The sequence below is a fragment of the Mustela erminea genome, chromosome 17, assembly GCF_009829155.1.
Source record: "Mustela erminea isolate mMusErm1 chromosome 17, mMusErm1.Pri, whole genome shotgun sequence".
NCBI classification, from domain to species: Eukaryota; Metazoa; Chordata; class Mammalia; order Carnivora; family Mustelidae; genus Mustela; species Mustela erminea.
In genome coordinates this window covers 43,789,165-43,810,454 of record NC_045630.1, presented here as the reverse complement: position 1 = coordinate 43,810,454, position 21,290 = coordinate 43,789,165, and the positions used below count along the sequence as shown (strand labels likewise).

General features: G+C 57.7%; 2 protein-coding genes across 2 annotated transcripts; both read left to right on the top strand.

Moving 5' to 3' along the window:
* The first annotated feature begins 2,305 nt into the window (after positions 1-2,305).
* Positions 2,306-9,473, top strand: CHI3L1 (chitinase 3 like 1). Its single transcript, XM_032318827.1, has 10 exons — positions 2,306-2,451; positions 2,629-2,658; positions 3,568-3,769; positions 4,296-4,352; positions 5,104-5,254; positions 6,082-6,206; positions 7,118-7,241; positions 7,701-7,883; positions 8,481-8,597; positions 8,831-9,473. Exons 1-10 carry the CDS (start codon positions 2,427-2,429, stop codon positions 8,969-8,971), a joined length of 1,155 nt encoding a protein of 384 aa, XP_032174718.1. The 5' UTR covers positions 2,306-2,426; the 3' UTR covers positions 8,972-9,473.
* A 3,307-nt stretch (positions 9,474-12,780) lies between these two features.
* On the top strand, positions 12,781-21,188 carry MYBPH (myosin binding protein H). The gene is made up of 11 exons (XM_032318800.1): positions 12,781-13,103; positions 13,212-13,346; positions 14,102-14,269; positions 16,671-16,759; positions 17,108-17,303; positions 17,486-17,625; positions 18,199-18,358; positions 19,640-19,776; positions 19,908-20,100; positions 20,420-20,466; positions 20,903-21,188. Exons 1-10 carry the CDS (start codon positions 12,863-12,865, stop codon positions 20,434-20,436), a joined length of 1,476 nt encoding a protein of 491 aa, XP_032174691.1. The 5' UTR covers positions 12,781-12,862; the 3' UTR covers positions 20,437-20,466; positions 20,903-21,188.
* The last annotated feature ends 102 nt before the right edge of the window (positions 21,189-21,290 follow it).

Genomic DNA, 21,290 nt, shown 5'->3' with positions numbered 1-21,290 from the left:
AATCTGAGCTCGGGTCCTTATCTGAATGTCCAGACTCTGAGTGTGAGCAGCATTATCATACTAGAAAATGTCCAAATTGCAATTCAAAGTAGCTGCTTTCTCATCACAGAAAATAACACAAACATGAAATTCATGCTTCTTGTTGTGCAAATAAGTCCTTTTGTATCTGACCTAGGATTCTTGTGTCTTCTGCCAGAATCCAGGAAACTGGCTGCCTCATTAGTTTGCAAACAGCTTAAAACTTCAGGACCTTCAAGTGTTGATAGGCAAGTAGGATGGCCTATGCAAAGGCCCTGTGGTGGGCAAGGGTAGAGCATATATAAGGATATAAAAGAAGGCAGGCATGGGTCGAGTGCAGGGAAGAGGGGACATGAGGTGAGGCTGGAAGAGGCTGAGCCATGGGACCCTTAGCCAGTACTGCTGAGGCTGGCACAGGGATATCTTGGCCATTTTTTGTGACAATGCCACTTTCCTATAGAACATGTGGAATTAATAAACTGTTTTGAAGAGGGACGCAGGACAAGACTTGCGCCAGTCTGAGCCTATGGGCTCGTAAGTATGGGCTCTCTGACAAAAACAATTTTATCCCTGATTTTGACGAGGCTAACAAGTGAAGATAGGTCATAAATGAGAACGTATAAGAAAGTGGCTGGTTTCCTCCGCCTTTTTTTTTTATTTCACCGATAATTTTTAACAAAGGAAGATTGAAAATTGGAATTCATACTTCACCCTGTAATGAAAACATTTTTTTGAAAGATTTTATTTATTTATTTGACAGAGAGAGATCACAAGTAGGCAGAGAGGTAGGCAGAGAGAGAGGGGGAAGCCGGCTCCCTGCTGAGCAGAGACTCCCAATGTGGGGCTCGACCCCAGGACCCTGAGATCATGACCTGAGCCGAAGGCAGAGAGAGGCTTAACCCACTGAGCCACCCAGGCGCCCCTGAACACATTTTTATTGCATGTGACTTTGTAATACCTCTTTTAACGATTAGAGGAAGTCCCCTTCCCAGCGTGCAATGAATGAGGAAAAGTTATCGCCGACTGGTATTGCTGTCTACCCTAAAGGGTCCAAAAAAAGGCAGATGCCCCTTCTGAGGGTACGCAGAGAGTGACTCTGGACAAAGCATTTCTTATCCACCCCTCGGCCAGTAAAGAGGAGTCGTTCCAGTTTTACAGAGAGAGGAAGGGAGAGGAGCAGCAGGCGGGGAGAGACCTCACTCACAGAGAGAGGCCTGGGAAACCGCGGTGGCCAGAGTCGGATTATTACCTAACGTTAGGGTACAAATAAAAGAACTTTGTGAAGAAACCCTCTGACCCACTCTGGCTCTTGGAGTTTGGAAATGTTCACTCACTGCCTATTCATTAACTTGCAGCCTGCGGAGAATGGAGTTGTCCTGGATCTTTAGCCAAAGGAAGTATCCCCAAACAAAGGGCAAAGCCTGCACAGCCTCCTTAAGAAGTTCCGTTCTTACCCTGACAATGATAAGGAGTCATTCAAGGACTTGGGGGTGGGAGGGGGGTGACATCGTGAGGTCTGGGTGTCAGAAGCATCACAGACAGACATTACGGAGGTTCTCAACCTTCTGGGATTATTTGCTCCTGGGGGAAATCTGGAGCTGCAGGGATCAACTCCTTGGTCCTTCACAGCAGCCCTAGGCTTGCGGGAGAATACCTCCCTCTCCCTGGAACCGCCATTTCAAAAAGGAAGCAAAACAGCTTCAGGCCTCTGAGCAGCCGGGGGTGGTGGTGGGGGGATTAATTTTCCATTCCTCCCCTGGTTTCCCTTAAATTATCAGCACAGCAACCAGGCTGTGGGAACCAGGGTTGGAGAAAGAAAGTCTGAGGGGGGAGTGAATCAGGCAGGATGTGGCAGGCCTGGGGAGAAAGTAATTAACAGCCTGTTTGGGGCGCTACGGGTTACAGAACTCAGCTGTGCGGGCTTTCCACCTGGCCGAGGGCCTGCGTGGAGGGCTGGTGATGCCAGCCGAGAGGCAGCCAGAAAAGTCTGGGAACTGCAGGCAGAAAAGTGAGGGGAGGACGGGGTTGGGGGGGGTGCAGAAGGCAACGAGGAAGGTGCCTGGGAAGGACGCTGGGTCACTCATCCAGGAGCCACCAGATCGTCAGCCCCGTGGGTGGCAGATGCCCCCCAGAGACCTGCCCCAAGTTTTCAAAACTCTCCAGGGTTTCTCAATCTTCGGGTGGCCCGCAGTGCTCCTCCTCCCCGGCCACGTCCCAGCCCGTAGTTCCTTCCTTGACCCAGCTCAGTTCCTGTAAATGGGATGTCTGGGGGCCCGTGGGAGTGGAAGGGGACAGGTATAAAAAGGAAGCATGAGGCCCTGGGAAGAGACCCCTGTCTCGGCGGCTGGACGCAGGAGCTGGGCACCCCAGGACCCGACCACACCAGGGCCCGCTCTGCCGCTGCCAGGATGGTGTTAAGGGCGGCTCAGACAGGTCTGGGGGCCGGTCAAGGCCAGCTTGGCTGTGGGTTTTCAGCCTGAGAGGCCCAAACAGGCCAGGGGAACGCAGCACAGAGGCTGTTAACCCCTTGATGGCCCGGGTGGGGGATGGAGCAGCAGAAGGGAGGCAGGAGGTCCTCGCAGGGCGTTCTGACTCTGGGTTTCTCTTCAGGCTTCGTGGTCCTGGTGCTGCTCCAGAGCTGTAAGTACCCCCTCTTTGTGGGGAGGTTGATGCGGAGGAGATCCTGGCAGGGGGAAGAACTTTCCAGTTTCTCCTGTGCATCAAATGACTCAGAAATAGTAACATTGGTTAAACCGAGGCCATATGCATACGGATGATTATGATACTATCCTGTATTTTCCTGTGTTTTTGAAATTTTTCAAAAGAAAAACCATTCCAAGGCTCTGGTCCACTTAAGGCCTGGACTTGTGGCCTGGTGGGCACCGCAGACGGGCCCAGGGGCAGCGGGGGGTATCAATGCCCACTGTTCTCCCTCCGTAACTGAGAGGGCGGAAAAGGCTCTCTGGGCAGCAGGCGGACTTGGAATGAGGAGAGGAAGAACTTCCTGGTCTGCTGTGATCATGCCCCAGCTTGGGGGACAGGCTGAGGGGGACTGGGGACCGCGCCCCCCCCCCGGGTGGGTTACAAGTTAGGGACACTCCCGCAGGGAGGCAGAGAAGAAGCAGAGCCTCCCAGATCGATGACCCCTGCAGGTTCCACGAGGCTCCACTCTGACGGCCAGGGGCTTTTGACATTGGCTGTTTGGGGCTGGGTCTCTCCTCTCCTGCCAAGCCACTGCCTCCAGGAAGCCTTCTTTACTTGCACCGAGTCTCCTTTTCCCTTTATTCACCAGCCCCCATGCTCACCACACACGGTGCCCTGTCCTTTGTCTGTGGCATATTCACCCACTGCATTTAGTCGTTCAAAGCATTTTCAGAATAGGCCTTATTTTCATCAGAAGCAGAGGGAACCGAGACAGCCCCTTGTGTTGAGAATGCTAACTTGGCTCACATCCCGGCCCCCAGTACCCCATCAGGGCTCAGTGCGGGGCTCAGTCAGAGGCTCCCAGCTCCGTCCTGGCTCGGGCATCACCTCAGACTTCTCCTCCAGGCTCTGCGTATAAACTGGTCTGCTACTACAGCAGCTGGTCGCAGTACAGGGACGGTTTGGGGAGCTGCTTCCCAGATGCCATCGACCCCTTCCTGTGCACCCACGTCATCTACAGCTTCGCCAACATAAGCAACAACGAGATTGACACCTGGGAGTGGAATGATGTCACCCTCTATGACACGCTGAACATGCTCAAGTTAAGGTTGGGCTCCAGGCTGCCAGGACGGGAGTGGGAGAGAGGGCTAGACCAGCTGGCTGGTCCCAGGGCAGGGTGCCTGGGCTCAGGAGGCTGCGGGATGGTCCCTGGGACCCTGGCTGGGGAATTGGAGGGCCTGGGCTTTGTGGGGAGCAGGTGACGAGGGCGTGTGCTGGGCCATACCCAGTGATGACAGAGGCAGGCTGTAGAGCAAGGCCAGCTGAGCTCCCCTGGGGAAGGGGAGCCCTCTCTCCCCCCGGGGGTGCCTCTTGAGGGAACATGGAAAATACTCATGACCTTATTTTGCCATTTCCTGGCTTCCCCGCTCAGGGTAAATAAAAACTGGCAGCACACCTCAGAGTTACCCGCACCCGCCCCCCACACACTAAAGTCTATGCCTCCCACAACCCTGAATCTCAAGGGTTAGAAAGACCCAATGCTAGAAGCCTGCAACAGCCTCCCACCCATTGGGCCAGCCCATGTTACAACAGCTTCACTCCACCTGGCCCTCCTGCCTCCCTGTGCCCCTCAGGAACCCCAACCTGAAGACCCTCTTATCTGTTGGAGGATGGAACTTTGGTTCTCAAAGGTAGGACCCAATCCCCAGAGGGTGATGGAATGTGGGAGGAGGCATAGGTCTCCCCTACCCACTGGAGAGGGCCACAGGGGCTGCAGACAGGTTCGGCATGGGGGCCCAAATGGTTGTCAGGGGGCGCCCCATGTGCAGCGAAGAAACTGGAGCCCAGAGAGGGGGGCACACAGTACATTGCCGGTGGGTCTTCTGACACCCTACAGATGCTCCACTTACTGCCTCTCAGACCTGAGAACACAGAACTTCTGGGGGATACTGCCCTTAGGTCTGAGGGAGAGAGAGGGAAGGAATGGAAAACCAGGGAGGGTGGAGAGCCTGGGGATGTGCCCTGGAGTGGGTAGGGTTGGAGCAGGCCCAAAAAAGGGGGCAAGTCATGGCCCTACTTGCTCCCACTTACTGGGTGATCACTGGGCATCAGGCACCCCATCCAGCCACGATCACAGGGGAACCCCACCACAGCACCGTGAGACATGCTAATGATCCCCACTTCACCAACAAGGAAACTGAGATGCGGGTTGTGACCCTTCCAAGGCCGCTTGGCTGGTGGGCGTGAGCACAGGGCCTGGAACCCGGGACCGGCCACTCTAGAGCTCTGCTGAGATGCCTGGAGGTGGGTCCTGTCCCAGCCACGCCCTTCTGGAACTCGGGGTTCAGGCCCCCACTTCACAGGCCTCAGAAACCCCTTGAGATGCCCGAGACCACCAGCCTGTCCACGCTGAGCACTCCACTGGGGTGATTCGGGCCCTAGATTTTCCAAAATAGCATCCAAGTCCCGGAGTCGCAGGACTTTCATCAAGTCGGTGCCACCGTTTCTGCGAACCCACGGCTTCGACGGGCTGGACTTGGCCTGGCTCCACCCTGGGCGGAGAGACAAGCGCTCCTTCACCAGGCTGGTCAAGGTGCTGGCTGTGTGGGGGAAGCGGGGGCGGGAGCGAGGTGGACTGGCTCCAAGGGGCTGTGTGGGCAGGAGCTGTCTTGGGCAGCTGGTCCCCTGAGGGCAGGTGGGAGGACGCTGAGCCCCCAGGATGCAGAGTCCAGGGACCCACAGGGGAAAGACGAACTGGCTTGTCTTGTGACCGCGGTGGGAGGTGCGGAGGGGTCCTTGGAGGCAGAAGGTCACTCAGCAGAGCGCCCACCTAACGGGGGAGCAGCATTTCCCACTGTTTGGTTCCAAACAGATGTCACTCACCAGCACGCACAGCCTTGGGGACACGTGGCCCCCTCGGATGAGGGCAGCCTGAGCGTCTCCATGACCACAGGCGCAGAGGGACTGTCTAAACGAATTGTCCACAGCACCAACAGCATTTTAATTTTAAAAACAACTGGATATAAATTTAAAGACCACTGGAATTTTGTGGTCTCCTGTACTGACATGAACAAAACACAGACTGAAAAACAAATCTTTTCCAAGATGATCTGTGGGCCAGTGAGGACCACTGTCAGTCCTCATGGTCCCTCCCAGGACAGGGAGCAAGTGAATCCTGATGGATGTGCGTGGGGTGTGGGGACATGACGGATCCAAACAGCTTTTTAGGAGAAGGGTGGGCGAGGCCAAAGTGGGACCACCCATTGGCCGCTCTAGCATTTCCCCCTAAAACCCAGACAGGGTGGGGGTTCCCACAGATAGGGAAGGTCAATGACATGCTCCGAGACCTCGGCCTCTGTCACAAGGCTCCCTCGCACGTAGCCGGGGCCCCTGTCCCTCACCTGCCTCTCCCCCAACCAGGAAATGAAGGCTGAGTTCGCGAGGGAAGCCCAGGAGGAAACAAAGCAGCAGCTACTGCTCAGTGCCGCCGTGTCCGCGGGGAAGGTGACCATCGACAGTGGCTACGACATCCCCCAGATATCCCAGTGAGTCTCCTGCACCACCCTGCCCCAGCACTCCATGTGGAGTCACAAGACTGGGCTTCGAGCCCCTGTCTTCCAAAACTGGATGTGTGGCCTTGAGCAAGTCCCTTCTGCACTCCCTGCCTCAGTCTCCCCGTTTGTCAAATGGGGCACCATAATCCCTGTCCTTCCGTTTTCTTTCTTTTTATTTTTTTAAGATTTTATTTATTTGACAGAGAGAGAGATCACAAGTAGGCAGAGAGGCAGACAGAGAGAGAAGAAGGGAAACAGGCTCCCCACCGAGCAGAGAGTCCGATGTGGGGCTCAATCCCAGGACGCTGGGATCGTGACCTGAGCCAAAGCCGAAGGCCGAAACCCACTGAGCCACCCAGGCGCCCTGTGCTTCCGTTTTCATATGGGATATTGTGTTAACGCGTTGAGAGAGTTTCTATGAATTCATTTGTGGAAATGATATACAAAGCAGCCAGCCACCTCAGGGCATTTCCTCTGCTCCAGCATGCCTCCATCCCCCCCACCCCCACCCCACCACCCCGCAGAGCGCTAGTCACTGGAGACACAGCAAAGCAGCAATAACACTTTGCATTGCTAGATGCCTCCAGGTGCCTTCACACATGCAGGCAACCCTCCCCTGTCCACAGCTCCTCCTCTTCCAGCCCTCTCCCGCACGTGGAGAAGAACAGTTCACAGCCTCACGGGGCTGATGTCTCAGTGGACTCGAAGACACAGATTTTAGGAAATCCAGCAGGGCATGGCACGGCAGAAGAGGCCAGGCAGCCCGGACAGTGGACCGCAGGGCTCTACGGGGCCTGCCTCGGGGTCTCCTGCCTGCCCTTCTCCCCTCGTGCTGGCATGATGGATGTGAGGCCAAGAGCCGTTCTAATTCCCTGCCTCCCCCTCTGACCTCTCTTCTCCAGACACCTGGACTTCATCAGCCTCCTGACCTATGACTTTCACGGAGCCTGGCGTCAGACCACAGGTCATCACAGCCCCCTGTTCCGAGGCCAGATGGATGCGAGCTCCGACAGATTCAACAACGCTGTGAGTGTCTGGAAGGAGAGGGTGGCTGGCCAGGAGGGGCCCACAGAGACCCGCCCCCTGCCAGTGTTCACACATCAACCCTTTGCCCCTCAAGGGAGGGCTTACGGGGCCCACTCCACAGAAGAGGAAACTGAGGCCCAAAATCTGTGAGTGCTCCATGGTGGCAGAAGGGAAGAGGCAGGAGTCTGCTCTAGACCAGCCTTACACTTGGTGTGTAACCTAAGCCAACCACCTGATTGGCTGCCAATAGTAATAATTGCTTCCTGTACCTAAGACCGTTTTTTTGAGAATGCAGCTACAAAATACATTTTCGACTGCAATTATCAGCTCCCAGAAGGAAGCGAGTCCTAGATGGCAGGCATCCCTGGAGCTCCACCTGTCCAGGCGGCGGTGAGAACTGTCGGGTCTTGCCCGCCCTGCACCCGCAGCCCCGCTGACAACTCTCCCCTCCCCTCCCAGGACTATGCCGTGGTCTACATGTTGAGTCAGGGGGCCCCAGCGGACAAGCTGGTGATGGGCATCCCAGCCTTTGGAAGGAGCTTCACCCTGGCCTCCTCCAATTTCGGTGTGGGGGCCCCAATCTCAGGGCCCGGATTGCCAGGCCTCTTCACCAAGGAAGAAGGGACCCTGGCCTACTATGAGGTATGAGCTAGGGAGAGCCCCACACACCCAGAGGCCCTGAGGGGGAGCCACCCAGCCCACCTCCTTTTGTTTCTTTGGGAATAAAAACATATGTTCTGGGGAACCTAGCACCCTGAGGAAGAGGGAGGGGGAAAGTCAGGACTCTTGCTACTAAGCCTCCTGCTGGCACACCTGTTCTGCACCACCAAGCTCCCAGACACCCCTCCAGCCCTAGCTGAGATTTTCCTGCCAGCCCAGAAAAGAGCAATAGCCCAAGGCAGGTTCTTTCTGGACCCTTGCCTCTGTGGCTGTGTTTTGCTTCGGGCCAGTCCTTGTGTCAGCCCCTCATTTCCCACATCCCTGTTTAAGATGCCAGAGGCAAACCAGAGTCCCCTTCATGTCCTCTGGCTATGGCACCCCGAGAACCATGGGACATTTGCATCTGGTTTACATACATTAGTCTGAGGATTGAGGTCTGGGGGCTGGAGGGATGCCCTGAGCAGGGTGGGGGGGGGGTGTGAAGCAAGGGGTTGAAAGAGGTTGGGGACCGACCTCTCCCTGGTGACCTGCACCATCTTACCCAGCTCTCCACGCCACCCTGCCCTGTTCTCTGCTCAGATTTGTGACTTCCTCCACCAAGCCACGGTCCACAGACTCACTGACCAGCAGGTCCCATATGCCACCAAGGGCAACCAGTGGGTGGGGTACGATGATAAAGAGAGCGTCCAAAAGAAGGTAGGTTCTCAAGGCCACGTCCCAGGATGAAGAGGGAGAGGGAGGGCCTGCTCCAAGCAGCCAGAGTCAGGTCCCCTGCACCCGAGGGCACCCCGTGCTGGGTCATGGGGGGGGGTTCAGGTCTCGGGTGCCTGCTATTCCCTCCCGTAGGCAGGGGCCCAGGCAGCACGTTCGCCCCATGCACACTCTGGCCCCGGGAAGCCAGCTCTGCCCCCTCTGGGTCTTCCCTGCAGGTGCAGTACCTGAGAAACAGGCAGCTGGCCGGCGCCATGGTGTGGGCTCTGGACTTGGATGACTTCCGGGGTGCCTTCTGCAGCACAGGCGTGCGTTTCCCTCTCACCAGCGCCATCAAGGATGCGCTCATTGCAGCTTAACCTCTGTCTTGCACACCGTGGGGTTAGGGGGCATCCCTGCTGGCCCAGAGCCTCACAGCCCACCCTGCAGAGTGCCTGACTGAGCCTCAGTCTCCCTCCTTTGGACCCCACGCGGACGGCCACAGAGGACCCGTCTGAGCTCTGCTCCAGGGGACCAGCAGGTAGAGGTGGGGCCGTGGACAGCTAAGGCCCAGGGGCCAGCACACTGTAAGACACAGGGTCAGCACATGCCTGCTGACTTGTGAAAATGCTCCATGACCCCAGCCCCACACAAGGAGATTTCTTAGACTCTCTTACCCCCAGGCCTCCTTGCCAAAGGGCACTTTGACCAGCATGAGCCGCCAAACATCTCTCATGAAGCAGCCACCACACTAATTACACCCTCTGCAAAGCCCCACTTGAAACCTGCACCCAGCAGCGGGATCCCGTGGCCCCTCCCGCTTCCCTTTGCTAATTCTGCAGCTGCTGCTCAATAAAGCTCCAGAACCCAGGGCTCCCCACATGTTGGCGCTTTTGCTTCGGCTCTTTGTGGCCCCATGGGACCCCCTGGGCTCCCCTCCCTCGTCTCTTCTGGATTCTTCTCTCGGGCCTGGGGGTTTGGAGCTCGTAGAAGGTGCAGAAGGTGACGCTACCCTGGCTTCTGCTGGGCCCCAGAGAGTCCCCACAAAGAGGCCAGCCTCCTCAGATCCATCCGCCATGGACCATGGCCTTCCAGATATTACGGTAGTCCAGACCTCTTGACGTAGTTCCTCATTGAAAGAAAACTTTTCTATTTCCTGAAGGCCAGCAGGTAGGAGGAAGGAAGCCACATTCCAACCCTTCATCTCCTCTGAGCTCCTGGGAGGGGTAGGGAGCCAACCCAGGGCCCGGGGAAAGAGCCCCGACCCTGGCCGTTCAGGGCTAGAAGGAGACCCCAGTGTTCTCCTGCACCCTCCCTCCAGCCCAGGCCCAGAGCCTCCGCAGGGGGGGTTGAGACATGGCCGTCCAGGTTCCTCTGAGACTCCCAGAGACTGGTAGGTGATTCATGACCTGAAGGAGCCCCTTCAATGGTGGGCTGAATTAAGTCAGATGTCCTAGCGCTCTACCCTCTGTTTCCCAAGGGACATACTCGGTCCTTAACCCAAGCAGGGACGAGGCTGCTGTGCTCAGGCGGCCTGGGGACATGAGATGGCAGGCAAGAGGGCCAGGAATACAGATGAGACTGGATGGGCTCAGAAAACCTACAGGTCTTCCAGCCTTTATGATGTAGAGATGCTCTCATCCGGTTGCTAGAGAGTTCCCAGGGCCCCAGACATGTCTTGTGTCCAGAGTCCAGAGGCACACTCCAAAATCAAAGAGAATTTATGTGCGGATTCCCTCATGTTCCAACCATCCGTGATTTGGCCTAGTGGTCTGTGACACTAGTTTGAGGGGTAGGGAAGGAAGTACCTATTGGCCACCCTGAAATCTGAACCAGCTGGAGCTGAACAGATGCAGCTGATCCCAAGGTCACAGCCCTGCTAAAGGCAAAGAAAGCAAGAACTTGGCCAGAGACTCAGGGTGGTACCTGGCATTTCATCATGGACCAGTGGGGCCAGGAATTCCCCAATCTCTGCTCTTTGCCCATCCCACCACACCAGGGTCTTCAAAACCCCCGGGGCTACAAGCCCTCCAGGACAGCCAACACCCCTCCCCCTCCCTAGAGCCGCCCTTCCCCCAGCCTGGGACAAGCTCTGTAGGGCTGACTCAGGGTCCGGCAGTTAGTCACATTCACTTATAGCTGCGGAGTCAGAGGCCAGGGATGGGGATCGGGTCTCCAGGGCCCGCCTCCTGCCTGGCAGGACACTGAGTCACCTGGCAGAGGGCACGGGCACCCAGGCAGGGCCCGACCCAGGCCCTCTACTGCCACTCCACAGCGAGGAGAGCCAGCCGTGAAAGGCAGACACGCTCCTGTGCGGCCAGCCCTAGGGAAGGGGGAGAGGCTGCGTGTGGCCAAGGGCCGTGAATAAATGACATGTGTATTTACTTTTAAATGTCAAGATGTATGATACATGCTAAAGAGGGCACAGAATGGATATGTTTCATTTAAAGAATTACTAACTGGTGCGGGGTGCCTGGGTGGCTCGGTAAGTTAAAGCCTCTGCCTTTGACTCAGGTCATGATCACAGGGTCCTAGGATCGAGCCCCGCATGGGGGTCTCTGCTCAGCAGGGAGTCTGCTTCCCCCTCTGTCTCTGCCTGCCTCTCTGCCTACTTGTGATATCTCTCTCTGTCAAATAAACAAATAAAATCTTAAAAAAGAAAGAAAGAAAGAAAGAAAGAAAGAAAGAAAGAAAGAAAGAAAGAAAGAAAGAAAGAAAGAAAGAAAGAAAAGAAAAAGAATTACTAACTGGTGAAAACCTGTGTAAACCCCCACCCCAGGAAAAGAAGTGAAACCTTAGTAGTGCCCCCCAAAACCCCCCCAGCACAGACACCCTGTCCTCCGCCTGGAGGCAGCCACTCCTGACCTCCCCTGCCTCCCTTCCGCATCTTACCACCTACAGAAACCCCTGGAAGAAGAAAGCCTGGGGTTGCCTGAGTTTGAATTTAAGATGGACCAGGTCCCACGGTGCTTGAGCCTTCCTCCTCCTGTGCACCATGAAACTGTTAGATACGTTAGGTCGCCTGGGGTTGCAGCTGGCTCGTCCTGTCCCGTAGTTTGGATTATAGGTGGTGGGCACGTGGTCACGGGGAGCTGCAGAGGGCCAGCTGCTTTTCCCAGGTTTGGGCTATTACGAATAACACGGCTGTGCGCATTCGCATGCGTGGCTCCTGGGCACGGGTGACACTTTCCAGGGCTGTCACTGCTGGGTCGCAGACATGCCCATTTCCCATTTTTACCAGATCCCATCACCCTTTCTCCAAAGGGGTGTGTTCGACTGCTGCTCCCACCCGCAATGACGGTTCCCATGGCCTCCCCTCCTCCCTGAAACGTGCTATTTTCCGGCTTGTTAAATGATTACCAGTCAGAACGTTTTACTGGGTGAATGAATCCATGAGTAGACGTTTGCTTGTACTTGCCTCATAACACCCCCTGTACACCCCCCGCCCCCCGCTTCGAAGAGCCTAGAAGTTTCAGAGTGCTGTCTTCCTCTGGGGTCCCTTCCAGCTCTGCCTCATGCCTTTATCTCACTGCTAAGGGCTAGGGGGTTGTCACAGGGACTGGGGAGACTTGGTCCTCTCCAGCAAAAGCAGTAACCGGGGGTCTTAGGTCCCCTTCCTGGGGTTCCACTGCTGGAAGAATCTTCCTCCAACCCACCTTGGATATCGCAATCCCCTCCTGGTCTAGAACCCTCAACCCCACACAGCACATGGGAGAGTGTCCAGGCCATGGGAGGCCGAGGGGAGTGTGGGATCCCAGAAACAAAGCTGGGAGCGCTCGCCGGGGAAAACTGTTTCAGGCTGTCTGGGTCCCAGCACCCAGGCGGAGAAGCCCCGGGGACAAGAGGCTCCACAGAGACCAAACACAAGAAGCGTGATCTGGGTTCCTTCTCCAGATGGAAGCTCTTGTCCCCGTTGCCCTAACCCCTGGCACCGGCTCTCGGCAATGCTCCTTCTCACCCATCTGGGCCGTCCTTCCCTCCGGGCACCAACACCCTGGCTGCTGAGATCCAGTCGGAGTGATGGACGAGCTACTGCGCTCCTCAAGGGACCCTGCGTTCCTCCCCCAGAGCTATTCCTGGCCGAGGCATCTCCCTGCCCCCCAGTCCCCCTGCCTGACCTGACCCCACAGCTGGGAATCATCCTTTGGCTGGGGGTGGGGCTGCCCTGGCTATATAAGCCTGGACCTCTGTGTCCTGGCACCCTGGAGGCCCAGCTCCTCCCCCACTGACCCCGGCACACTCCAGCCTGACCACCGCCAGCCAGCCCCGCAATGACTGAGAAAGCCACCTCGGAGGCCCCCGACTGTGGTCCAGAGGAGTCTGCCTCTGAGTCAGCCCAGGCGCCCAGCACAGAGCCCGCTGGAGAAGTGGCAGCGTTGGAGTCTGCTGGGGAAGAACGGGCTCCCACGCCGCCACCGGATCCTGCTTCTCAGGCCCCGGCGCCTGCAGCCCCCACGGCCCCCACGGCCCCCACGGCCCCCCAAGCCACTAAACCCGCACCTCCCAGTGAAGGTGACAAGAGGCGGGCCAGGTGGAGGAGGGAAGCAGGCATGGCAGGGAGTGCGGCGGGGGAGAGGTCCCCACCACAGATCTCCTCATCTCCCCCTACTTCTCCCTCAGACGTGCCCAGCGCCCCGCTGCTGTTCTCCTTGGAGGATGTGAGCGACAGCTCGGTGACCGTGAGCTGGGAGCCACCGGAGAGCCTAGGGAGGCTGGGGCTCCAGGGCTACGTGCTGGAGCTCTGCCGAGAGGGAGGTGAGCTCTGGGCTAAGCCCTGTGTACCCCCAGGGGAGGTGGGCTTGCGGGTGTCGTGGAGACAAGCCCCAGCCCCTGCAGCTGGGCCAGTCTTGGGGGGGACATACCAAAGGAGAAAGTGCAAGTGGTCCCCTCAACCCGCTCACCCACCGCTTCTTGCTCACCCCATGGATCTCTGAGGCAGGGGGGTGTCCAAATGACACCCCCCTGGGAGACCCCCCACCCCCATCCCCCAGCTCCGGGGATCCTCTGAATGAGTAACAGGGAGAGAAGGGTCGGGGCCGCTGGGGTGCTGCCCTGATGAGAAGTGCTGAATCCTGGGGGAGCCTGCTTGGGGGGCAAGCGGGAGGGGGGAACAGAGAAGCTGGGAGTGGGAAGACTTAAGAGGAAAAGACCGTGAAGAGAAACAGGGAACCAGGGCAGTGGCCCAGTTCCTGTTGCCCCTGTCCTGTTCACCTCCATGGTGGCCAAGTTCAGCCTGGCTTACGCCTTTGCTCTTACCTTACTGTGTGACTTGGCACCTGTGTCCCACCCTCTCCAGACTCTAGCGATACCTTCTCTGAGCACCGTTCCAGGGTTCTCACACCGGGTATCTTTGATACCGTTTGCCAAGAAGTCAGGGAAGGAGAGCAAGGGAGAAGTAAGGCCCAGGGAGGGAGGTCAGCCGCCCCAGATCACCAGGGAGGAGAAAGCCCCACTGTGACGGATGCCGGTGGTCATGAAGCCGGCGCCTTGCCTGCTGTCCATTTCTCCAGCCTCAGCGTGGGTGCCCGTGAACGCCCGGCCCCTGATGGTGACCCAGCTGACCGTGCGGAACCTGGCTCTGGGGGACAAGTTCTTCCTGCGTGTGGCTGCGGTGAGCTCTGCGGGGACTGGCCCGCCAGCTGTGCTAGAACAGCCTGTCCACATCCAGAAGCTCATCGGTAAAGCCCATCCTTTCATCTCCTGCTCCCCAGCCCTTCCCAGGCACCTTGGGTGATAGGTAGGGAAACGTGAGGCTAAGGCGCAGAGGACACAGGACGGTCATCGTCCCCCATCTCACCCTCACGTGCACAAGCCACATGCTATCACCCATCTTGCCTTAAGAAAGTTCCAAGTTCCTCAGTAGCAAGCCTCTGGAGGCCAAAGAGGCCATTTCCCAGAGCGGCCCAGCCCCCAAACATTTTGAAAGGGGCTCCCAGAACCCCAGAAATGAAAGTTCAAGCTTCCCAGGTCACCTGCCTCAGCGTCCCAATGCTAAGAGCCATTCTGTTCTTCCTCCTGTCTAATCGGAATCCCTCCAGCGACCGGGGAAGCTCATTTTTTGCCCCTTTTCTGCTCGTGTCGTATGGACTGGGTTCCAGATCCTCCCAAAGATTCTGGAGTAGAGAGAAGTCTTTGCTTGCCTCTTATCCCACCGCATCTCTGGTGGGAGGAAGACGAGAGCCTGCAGGCCTGCGAAGTGGTCTCCATCCCCAGAGGGCAACAGTGTGCGGGGACCTTGGAGGCCAGCTGCTGTCCCTTTGCTAAGAGTTCTATTTGCAGGGTGCATTAGCCTCAAGCCTACCCTTGCTCCCTTCCCGGAGCCGATCGGGTTTCAGTCTGTTAATGGCAGTGAGTCATTTAGGCTGATCTGAGGTCTCTGGGGACAGCCCAGGGCCCAGGGTGAAGAGAGATACGGGCCAGCAGGTGGCCTGAGGCCTTCTCTACCTTCCTTCTTGTTCCCCCGCACCCTCTGGCCCCCAGAGTTTGGGACAAAGCCTCCAAAAAGAGTGGGCTTCAGAGCCACAGGAGAGGTCACATTGGGATTCAAAGAAATACTTCTCAACTTCAGCGCCCAAGAGATGTGGGAAGCATGGGGCCAGGGAGATTAGAATCATAGACTGTGACAGCTTGTCTCTCCAAGCCAAGCAGGTCCCAAGGGACCCAAGCACTCCCTTGAGGTCATTGAGCCTCCCACACAGGACCATTCCTGTGTCACCAAGCATCGGGGAGTCTTCTCTGCGACCCTCCCATCCTTTGAGTCTGGGCAAGCAGCCACTGTATGGACAGGTGGGCTCTGGCCTGGGGGTGCCAGGAAGCCCTCCTGACCAGGAAGGTGCTGGAACTACGCCAGGAGATCAGACTCTGAGAGGGTACAGAGGTCAGGGCCCTCTACTCCAAGGCCCAACCTGGAGGGAGCCAGCCAGACTCAGCACCCACGACTCCATTAAAATTCCTCTGGCAGGAGAGAAGGGGATTTCCTGGAGAGAAGGGGAGGGGGGAGGAGGCCGTGAACAAACGGGGACCAGCCAGGCCCTCCTCACGGGCAGGGCAGGGTGGGGACCTTGTCCAGAATCCTCAGCTGCTCAGCTGTCCCTTCTTAGCCACCTGGAGCTGCCAAGCATTCCTGGCCCCCTGCAGCTGCCCCTGGAGCACTTCACTCCTTATGCTCCCAGGGCCAAGTGCCTGCACAGCTAATCCTCGGAGACACAGTGTTCCTTCTCACCGCCTCCTCCCCTCCCGCCTGTGTGCCACTGACCAACTGCTGCCACCTGTTTGCCGCTGAGCAGCCCCCGCTGCTCCTGCTCCTGTCCCCACCCCGGGGGGCACCATGGCGGCTGCAGCCTCCCTTGGAAGGTCCAGGGGCTTTGGTGTTTGCATCTGATTAGTCAGGAAGGTGGCTCCCTGCCCTAGCATGGGACTGAAGTGAGATTTCAGGAAGGACTTCCCAACTGCGAGACTGAAAGGTAGTGGGAGGGGCGACAGAGGTGAAGGGGGTAAAACGGCTCCAGCCTCATTTAAGAAGGGAAAAGATCCTAATCCTCCCATATGGCCCCTGACAGAGAAATGGGCAAATGGATCTCCTAGGAGCTTCTCTGGAGGTGCTGGGCTACTGTGGAATGGAGGGGGCTGGATTAGGAGGAAGAAGGCAGGGCCACCTTTCCCCAGAACGAAACGCAGAACGCAGGCTGGCAGGTGCAGCACCTGCTCCCCACTAGGGGGGGCCAAGGAGCCGGCCAGGACCCATCTGGAGCCCAGGAATGCCTGGGCTGCAGAGTAAATCCCAGCCTGGCAGGCTCAGGGCGCCAAGGGAGTGCCCGGGATGCTTACTAGTTCACACCATGGGGGCCCTGCCCTCCTGGAAGCTCCCCGCTCTCAACTCCCCAAGGGCCTCGGGGGATTTGGGCCCGGGGATCTCCACTAGTGAGGTTTGCCTTTCCCACAAGCAGGCAGCCCCAGAACACATCTAGGATCCCCCCTGCCCAGCCAGCAACCCTCACCGCTTGCTTCCTACACCCTCCATGGTAGCCTCCAATCAGCAACCCCACGTTGTCCTAAACCCGGCCTCTCCCTTTGATGCAGAGGCCCCCAAGATCCGAGTCCCCCGCCACCTTCGTCAGACCTACATCCGCCAGGTGGGAGAGCCAGTCAACCTGCAGATCCCCTTCCAGGTAAGTGCGGCCCCTGCTCAGGATAACAGCCTGGATGGAAATCAGGGTCCCTACTTGACACACGTCAGAGAAACGCTGGAAATGTCAGGATCCTCATGGGGGTCAGTCCTCGTGGACCCACCAGGGGAGCTTCACCCTCCCTCCATTGTACACATGACTCAGTTGTGATTCTCCAGCCTGTGGATGGAGTAGGTGGTCCTAGGGCTGGCTGGACCCCTGGAGAGGGAGGCTGTGAGCAGCACCTGTGTCTCCTGGGAAGGGCTGATGGGGCCAGCTCTGGAGGTCCCCGGACTTGAGTGGACAGGGGGATGCTGGCATCTCCTGTACCTGAGAGCTCCTCCCTCCCAGGGGAGTCCCAAGCCTCAGGCCTCCTGGACCCATAATGGCCACGCCCTGGACAGCCAGCGGGTGAATGTGCGCACCGGGGACCAGGACTCCATCCTCTTCATCCGCTCGGCTCAGCGCTCCGACTCGGGCTGCTACGAGCTCACCGTGCGTCTGGAAGGCCTGGAGGCCAAGGCAGCCATCGATATCCTGGTGATTGGTATGAGACCAGGGGAGGCAGGGCTGCCTTGCACGGGACCCAGAGACCCCACCTCCTACCCCAGAGCTGGTGGCTGACGGGATCAGGCCCAGGAGCGTGACAGGAACCAGATCATGGGTGTGGGGAATTTGCAGCAAGCCCAGACCTGCCCCTCATCCCGCCTTCGCACTCTGGTCCTGCAGAGAAACCTGGACCCCCCAGCAGCATCCGGCTCCTGGACGTCTGGGGCTGCAACGCTGCCCTTGAGTGGACACCGCCCCAGGACACAGGCAACACAGAGCTCCTGGGCTACACTGTGCAGAAGGCAGACAAAAAGACAGGGGTGAGGCCTGCTGGAGCGGAGTGGGGCGGGGCTGGGGGAAGTGGCCAAGGTGGCCAGGAAGGCCCAGCCCTCCAAGAGTCCAGGGACCAAGTTCTAGTCTAACTACCTTTAACCTGACTCCTCGTATGGCTTTTTAGCAAGATCCCTTTCCTCTGTGGGCCTCGGTTGCCTCCTGAAGACTGCAAGAGGGGCTCTGGGAGGCCCTTCCAGGTCTAGAGCAGCGCTTCTGGAAATGTAATGTGCCAATGAGTCACCTGGGAATCTTGCTAAAATGCCGATTAACTTGGTAGGTCTGGGGCGGGCGCTGAGATCCCGCACCTCCCAGGAGTTCCCAGGTGATTCTGACTTGGCACGTTCTCAGACCACACTTGGAGTAGTAAGAATCTAGAACTCTCCAAGGACCCCAGTGAGGTCATCTGAGTGCTCCAGGGACCCCTTCTCCCAAAGCTGGATGGCTCAGCTCCCTTGGGATAAGGCATGGAATGAGCCCCTCTGAGGAAGGGGCTGTAGGGCGAGCTGGGAGGGGAAGGGCAGGGGTCTGAGGAGAGGATGACCGGGCTGGGGTCCCCGCAGCAATGGTTCACGGTGCTGGAGCGCTACCACCCGACCACCTGCACCATCTCTGACCTCATCGTGGGAAACGCCTACTCCTTTCGGGTCTTCTCCGAGAACCAGTGCGGGCTCAGCACCTCGGCTGCGACTACCAAGGAGCTAGCCCGCATCCAGAAGGCAGGTGGGTCTGGGCCCGGGACCAAAACCAAGTCAGGCCTGCCTGACGCACCCCCTCTGCCTGCCCCTGGCTGGGCTCGGCCTGTCCGGGGGCATCAGCACCCCTCCTGGTGGGCTCCTCGCGGGTGCGGCTCACCAGAGTGTCCTCTGCCCTCTGCGCCCCGACTCTGCAGCAATGCATATGCTCACCCGTTCCCACGAGGGACTGTACAGAAGTGGATGTGGTGGACTGATTTTAACAAACACATCAGAGCAAACCCATGGGAAGGAGACGCGTCTCCCGGGAGGCTACGCGTCTATTCCAAAGTTGCTGGTGGCTGCCGACATCACAGGGGTCACAGGGGCTCGCGCATGGTGTCCCAAGGGAACTACTCTGGGGGGCAGGATGCGTGGGGAGGTAGAGTCCGGTGAGTTGGCTCAAACACAAGCCTTCTGACCCCCATATAACACCACAGAGATGGACAGGAGAGATAGGGGTATTTACTGTGTCCACACAGCCCTGTGACATGCTTGCGTCAAATATGAAATGTCAAACCCTTGTTCCCTGTCACCCTGCGATCTCCGGGCCTCCTCTCCCCCCACCGCGGAGTCTGTGTGGGCTCGGGAAAGCACACGCAAATTTTTAACACCAGCCTGTGCTGCACAGAGCTAGGAAGACATTTTTGTTTAAAAAAGGAAAACCAGTCAGATCTCCAAAGACGAACAGAAATGAAGGGTGTGTCTCTTGGTTACAAGTCCTCAGCCTCAGCCAAGAGCATCTCATCTACCCAGTCTTCCTGCCCATTGCCCTCTCTGTCTTCTCCCTGACCCACCCAGGCACGGTGCCGGCATTCCTCTGCCTCTTTGAGGCCTTCTGTCTCTAAATTCCCACATGCTAGCCACGCCTGGCTTCTCGAGAGCCTCCCGAGAGCTTCCCTGCCATGGAGCTCCTGCATCCCACAGCAACAATGAAATGGCTTGTCTCCTGACCTCGCTGATGCGAAGATCGTCCTCCAAACCACCAGCTCTCTGCCCAAAGAGCCACGGTCATCACGTGATTGTCTACCCTTTAAGCCCCAAACGGCCAAAGTCATATTGGGCAAGTCACTCATCCATGAAGGGCCTTAGTTTCCCATCTGTCAAGTAGTAATAACAAACTCGCTCTTGCAGAGGGACGCTATGTAGATTAAATAAGACATCTAAATGTAAGCTACAGTGATTACTTTAGGAAAATGGATGAAGTCAGTTCTAGAACTGACTTCATCCTGGAACCTCAAATTTGCCCCCTTTTATCCTCTGAACCCAGATATTGTTGCCAAACCAAAGGGGTTTGTGGAGCGAGACTTCTCCGAAGCCCCCTCGTTTACCCAGCCCCTGGCTGACCACACCTCCACTCCCGGCTACAGCACTCAGCTCTTCTGCAGCGTCCGAGCATCACCCAAGGTTAGGGCTGAAGCCCCTCTGTGTCCTAGGCAGGTGGGGGCAGGGGGGATGAGGAATCTTCCCAGGCAGCAACTTCAAAGCCCATCCCAGCCCACAACCTCCTCAGCTCTCCTCTGACCATGCCCCCCTAGCCCAAGATCATCTGGATGAAAAACAAGATGAACATCCAGGGTGACCCCAAATACCGCGCCCTCTCTGAGCAAGGCGTCTGCACCCTGGAGATCCGGAAGCCCAGCCCCTTTGATTCCGGGGTCTACACCTGCAAGGCTGTCAACGTGTTAGGGGAGGCATCTGTGGACTGCCGGCTGGAGGTCAAGGGGAAAGGTATGGGGAACGTCCTTCCCTAGGGACCGTCCCTTCATAGAGGCCACCTCTTCCCCTGCTGGGCTAGATGAGGCTGGGTGCTGGAAACCAAGGCAAGACAGAGGGCTAGTAAAGATGGAGAGGTCCGGCTGGTGGAAGGATTTTCCAAGTGGGAGGACGGCCCAATGTAGGGAACGGAGGTAGCAGAGTCTGTCACCCAAACTGATCGATTGCCTGGGGTGAAGATGTATAGCCTTGAGCCCCTCTCATCCCACTCCCTCCAACTCGGGTCCCCTGCAGGCACGCCCCTCCCCCACTCTGACTGTGGCATTTTTTCCAGCGTCAGCCACACACTGAAGAGCGACAGGAGGCTGGACGAGGAAGATGGTAAATGGCTGGGCCTGGGGCCTCTGGGGACAGAGTCAGAGCTGGGGGTGGAGGGGACAGAGTCAGAGCTGGGGGTGAAGGAGACAGGGGAAGGTGGCAGTTCCTTCTGCGGACAACTCTGCTGTCCCTGGCAATGTGCACATAGGACAGGGTTCTAGTCCAGGGCATTCCGTTGGGCCTGTTTCCTTTTCAGCAAAGAGGGGCAACATCCTGTGTCCCACTTTCCCTCCCAGTTGGTTCTGAGGCTCCAGACAAGTAGGGGAGGATCCCAAAGCTGCAGGGGCAGAGCTAAGTGCTGGGCATTGGGCCCTTGGGGCGGGAAGTCTGGGAAGGAAAGAGGGCCTCTGTGTCCCTCTGCCCCATCTCACTGCTTCAGCAGGACAGGAAGAGCCCAGCTCTGTCAAACCCTGGGCTCATGAAGCGTGTTCTCTGCCAGGTGCTGCAGACCTAGAGGGTCGGGCCCACAAGACTCAGAATCAAGCTCCACAGATGCCCCAGAGCCCCGTTTCCATGGTGACGGCTGAGGGCTTTGCTCCCTGGTACCTGCCTAGTATCCCTCCCCCAGAGGCTGGAGCCCAGGAGCCAGGAGTAGGCCTGGCAGGCCCCAGGCCAGGCTTCCTGGGCACAAGGGGGCCTGGAGGTGCAAAGATTGGAGTGCCCCTGCAGAGCAGTGCATTCTGGGTGAGAACCGCTCAAATAAAAGTGTGTGATGTGTTCCGGTGCCGGGGCCTCTGACGGTGAGCATCGTTGTGATGGGGGAGGGGTTGTGTCACAACGAGGGGGGTGGAGCGCGTCGTCACCACGAGGAGGTGTCCACATATGAC

What these genes read in the sequence shown, in the direction of transcription:
- CHI3L1 (XM_032318827.1), top strand. Translation starts at nt 2,427, where the DNA reads ATGGTGTTAAGGGCGGCTCAGACAG. An exon ending in CTGAACATGCTCAAGTTAAG is followed by an intron (nt 3,770 to 4,295) that starts GTTGGGCTCCAG and finishes TGTGCCCCTCAG; the next exon opens with GAACCCCAACCTGAAGACCC. An exon ending in CCTTCACCAGGCTGGTCAAG is followed by an intron (nt 5,255 to 6,081) that starts GTGCTGGCTGTG and finishes TCCCCCAACCAG; the next exon opens with GAAATGAAGGCTGAGTTCGC.
- MYBPH (XM_032318800.1), top strand. Translation starts at nt 12,863, where the DNA reads ATGACTGAGAAAGCCACCTCGGAGGCCCCCGACTGTGGTCCAGAGGAG. An exon ending in ACCCGCACCTCCCAGTGAAG is followed by an intron (nt 13,104 to 13,211) that starts GTGACAAGAGGC and finishes CTTCTCCCTCAG; the next exon opens with ACGTGCCCAGCGCCCCGCTG. An exon ending in AGCCCGCATCCAGAAGGCAG is followed by an intron (nt 18,359 to 19,639) that starts GTGGGTCTGGGC and finishes CTCTGAACCCAG; the next exon opens with ATATTGTTGCCAAACCAAAG.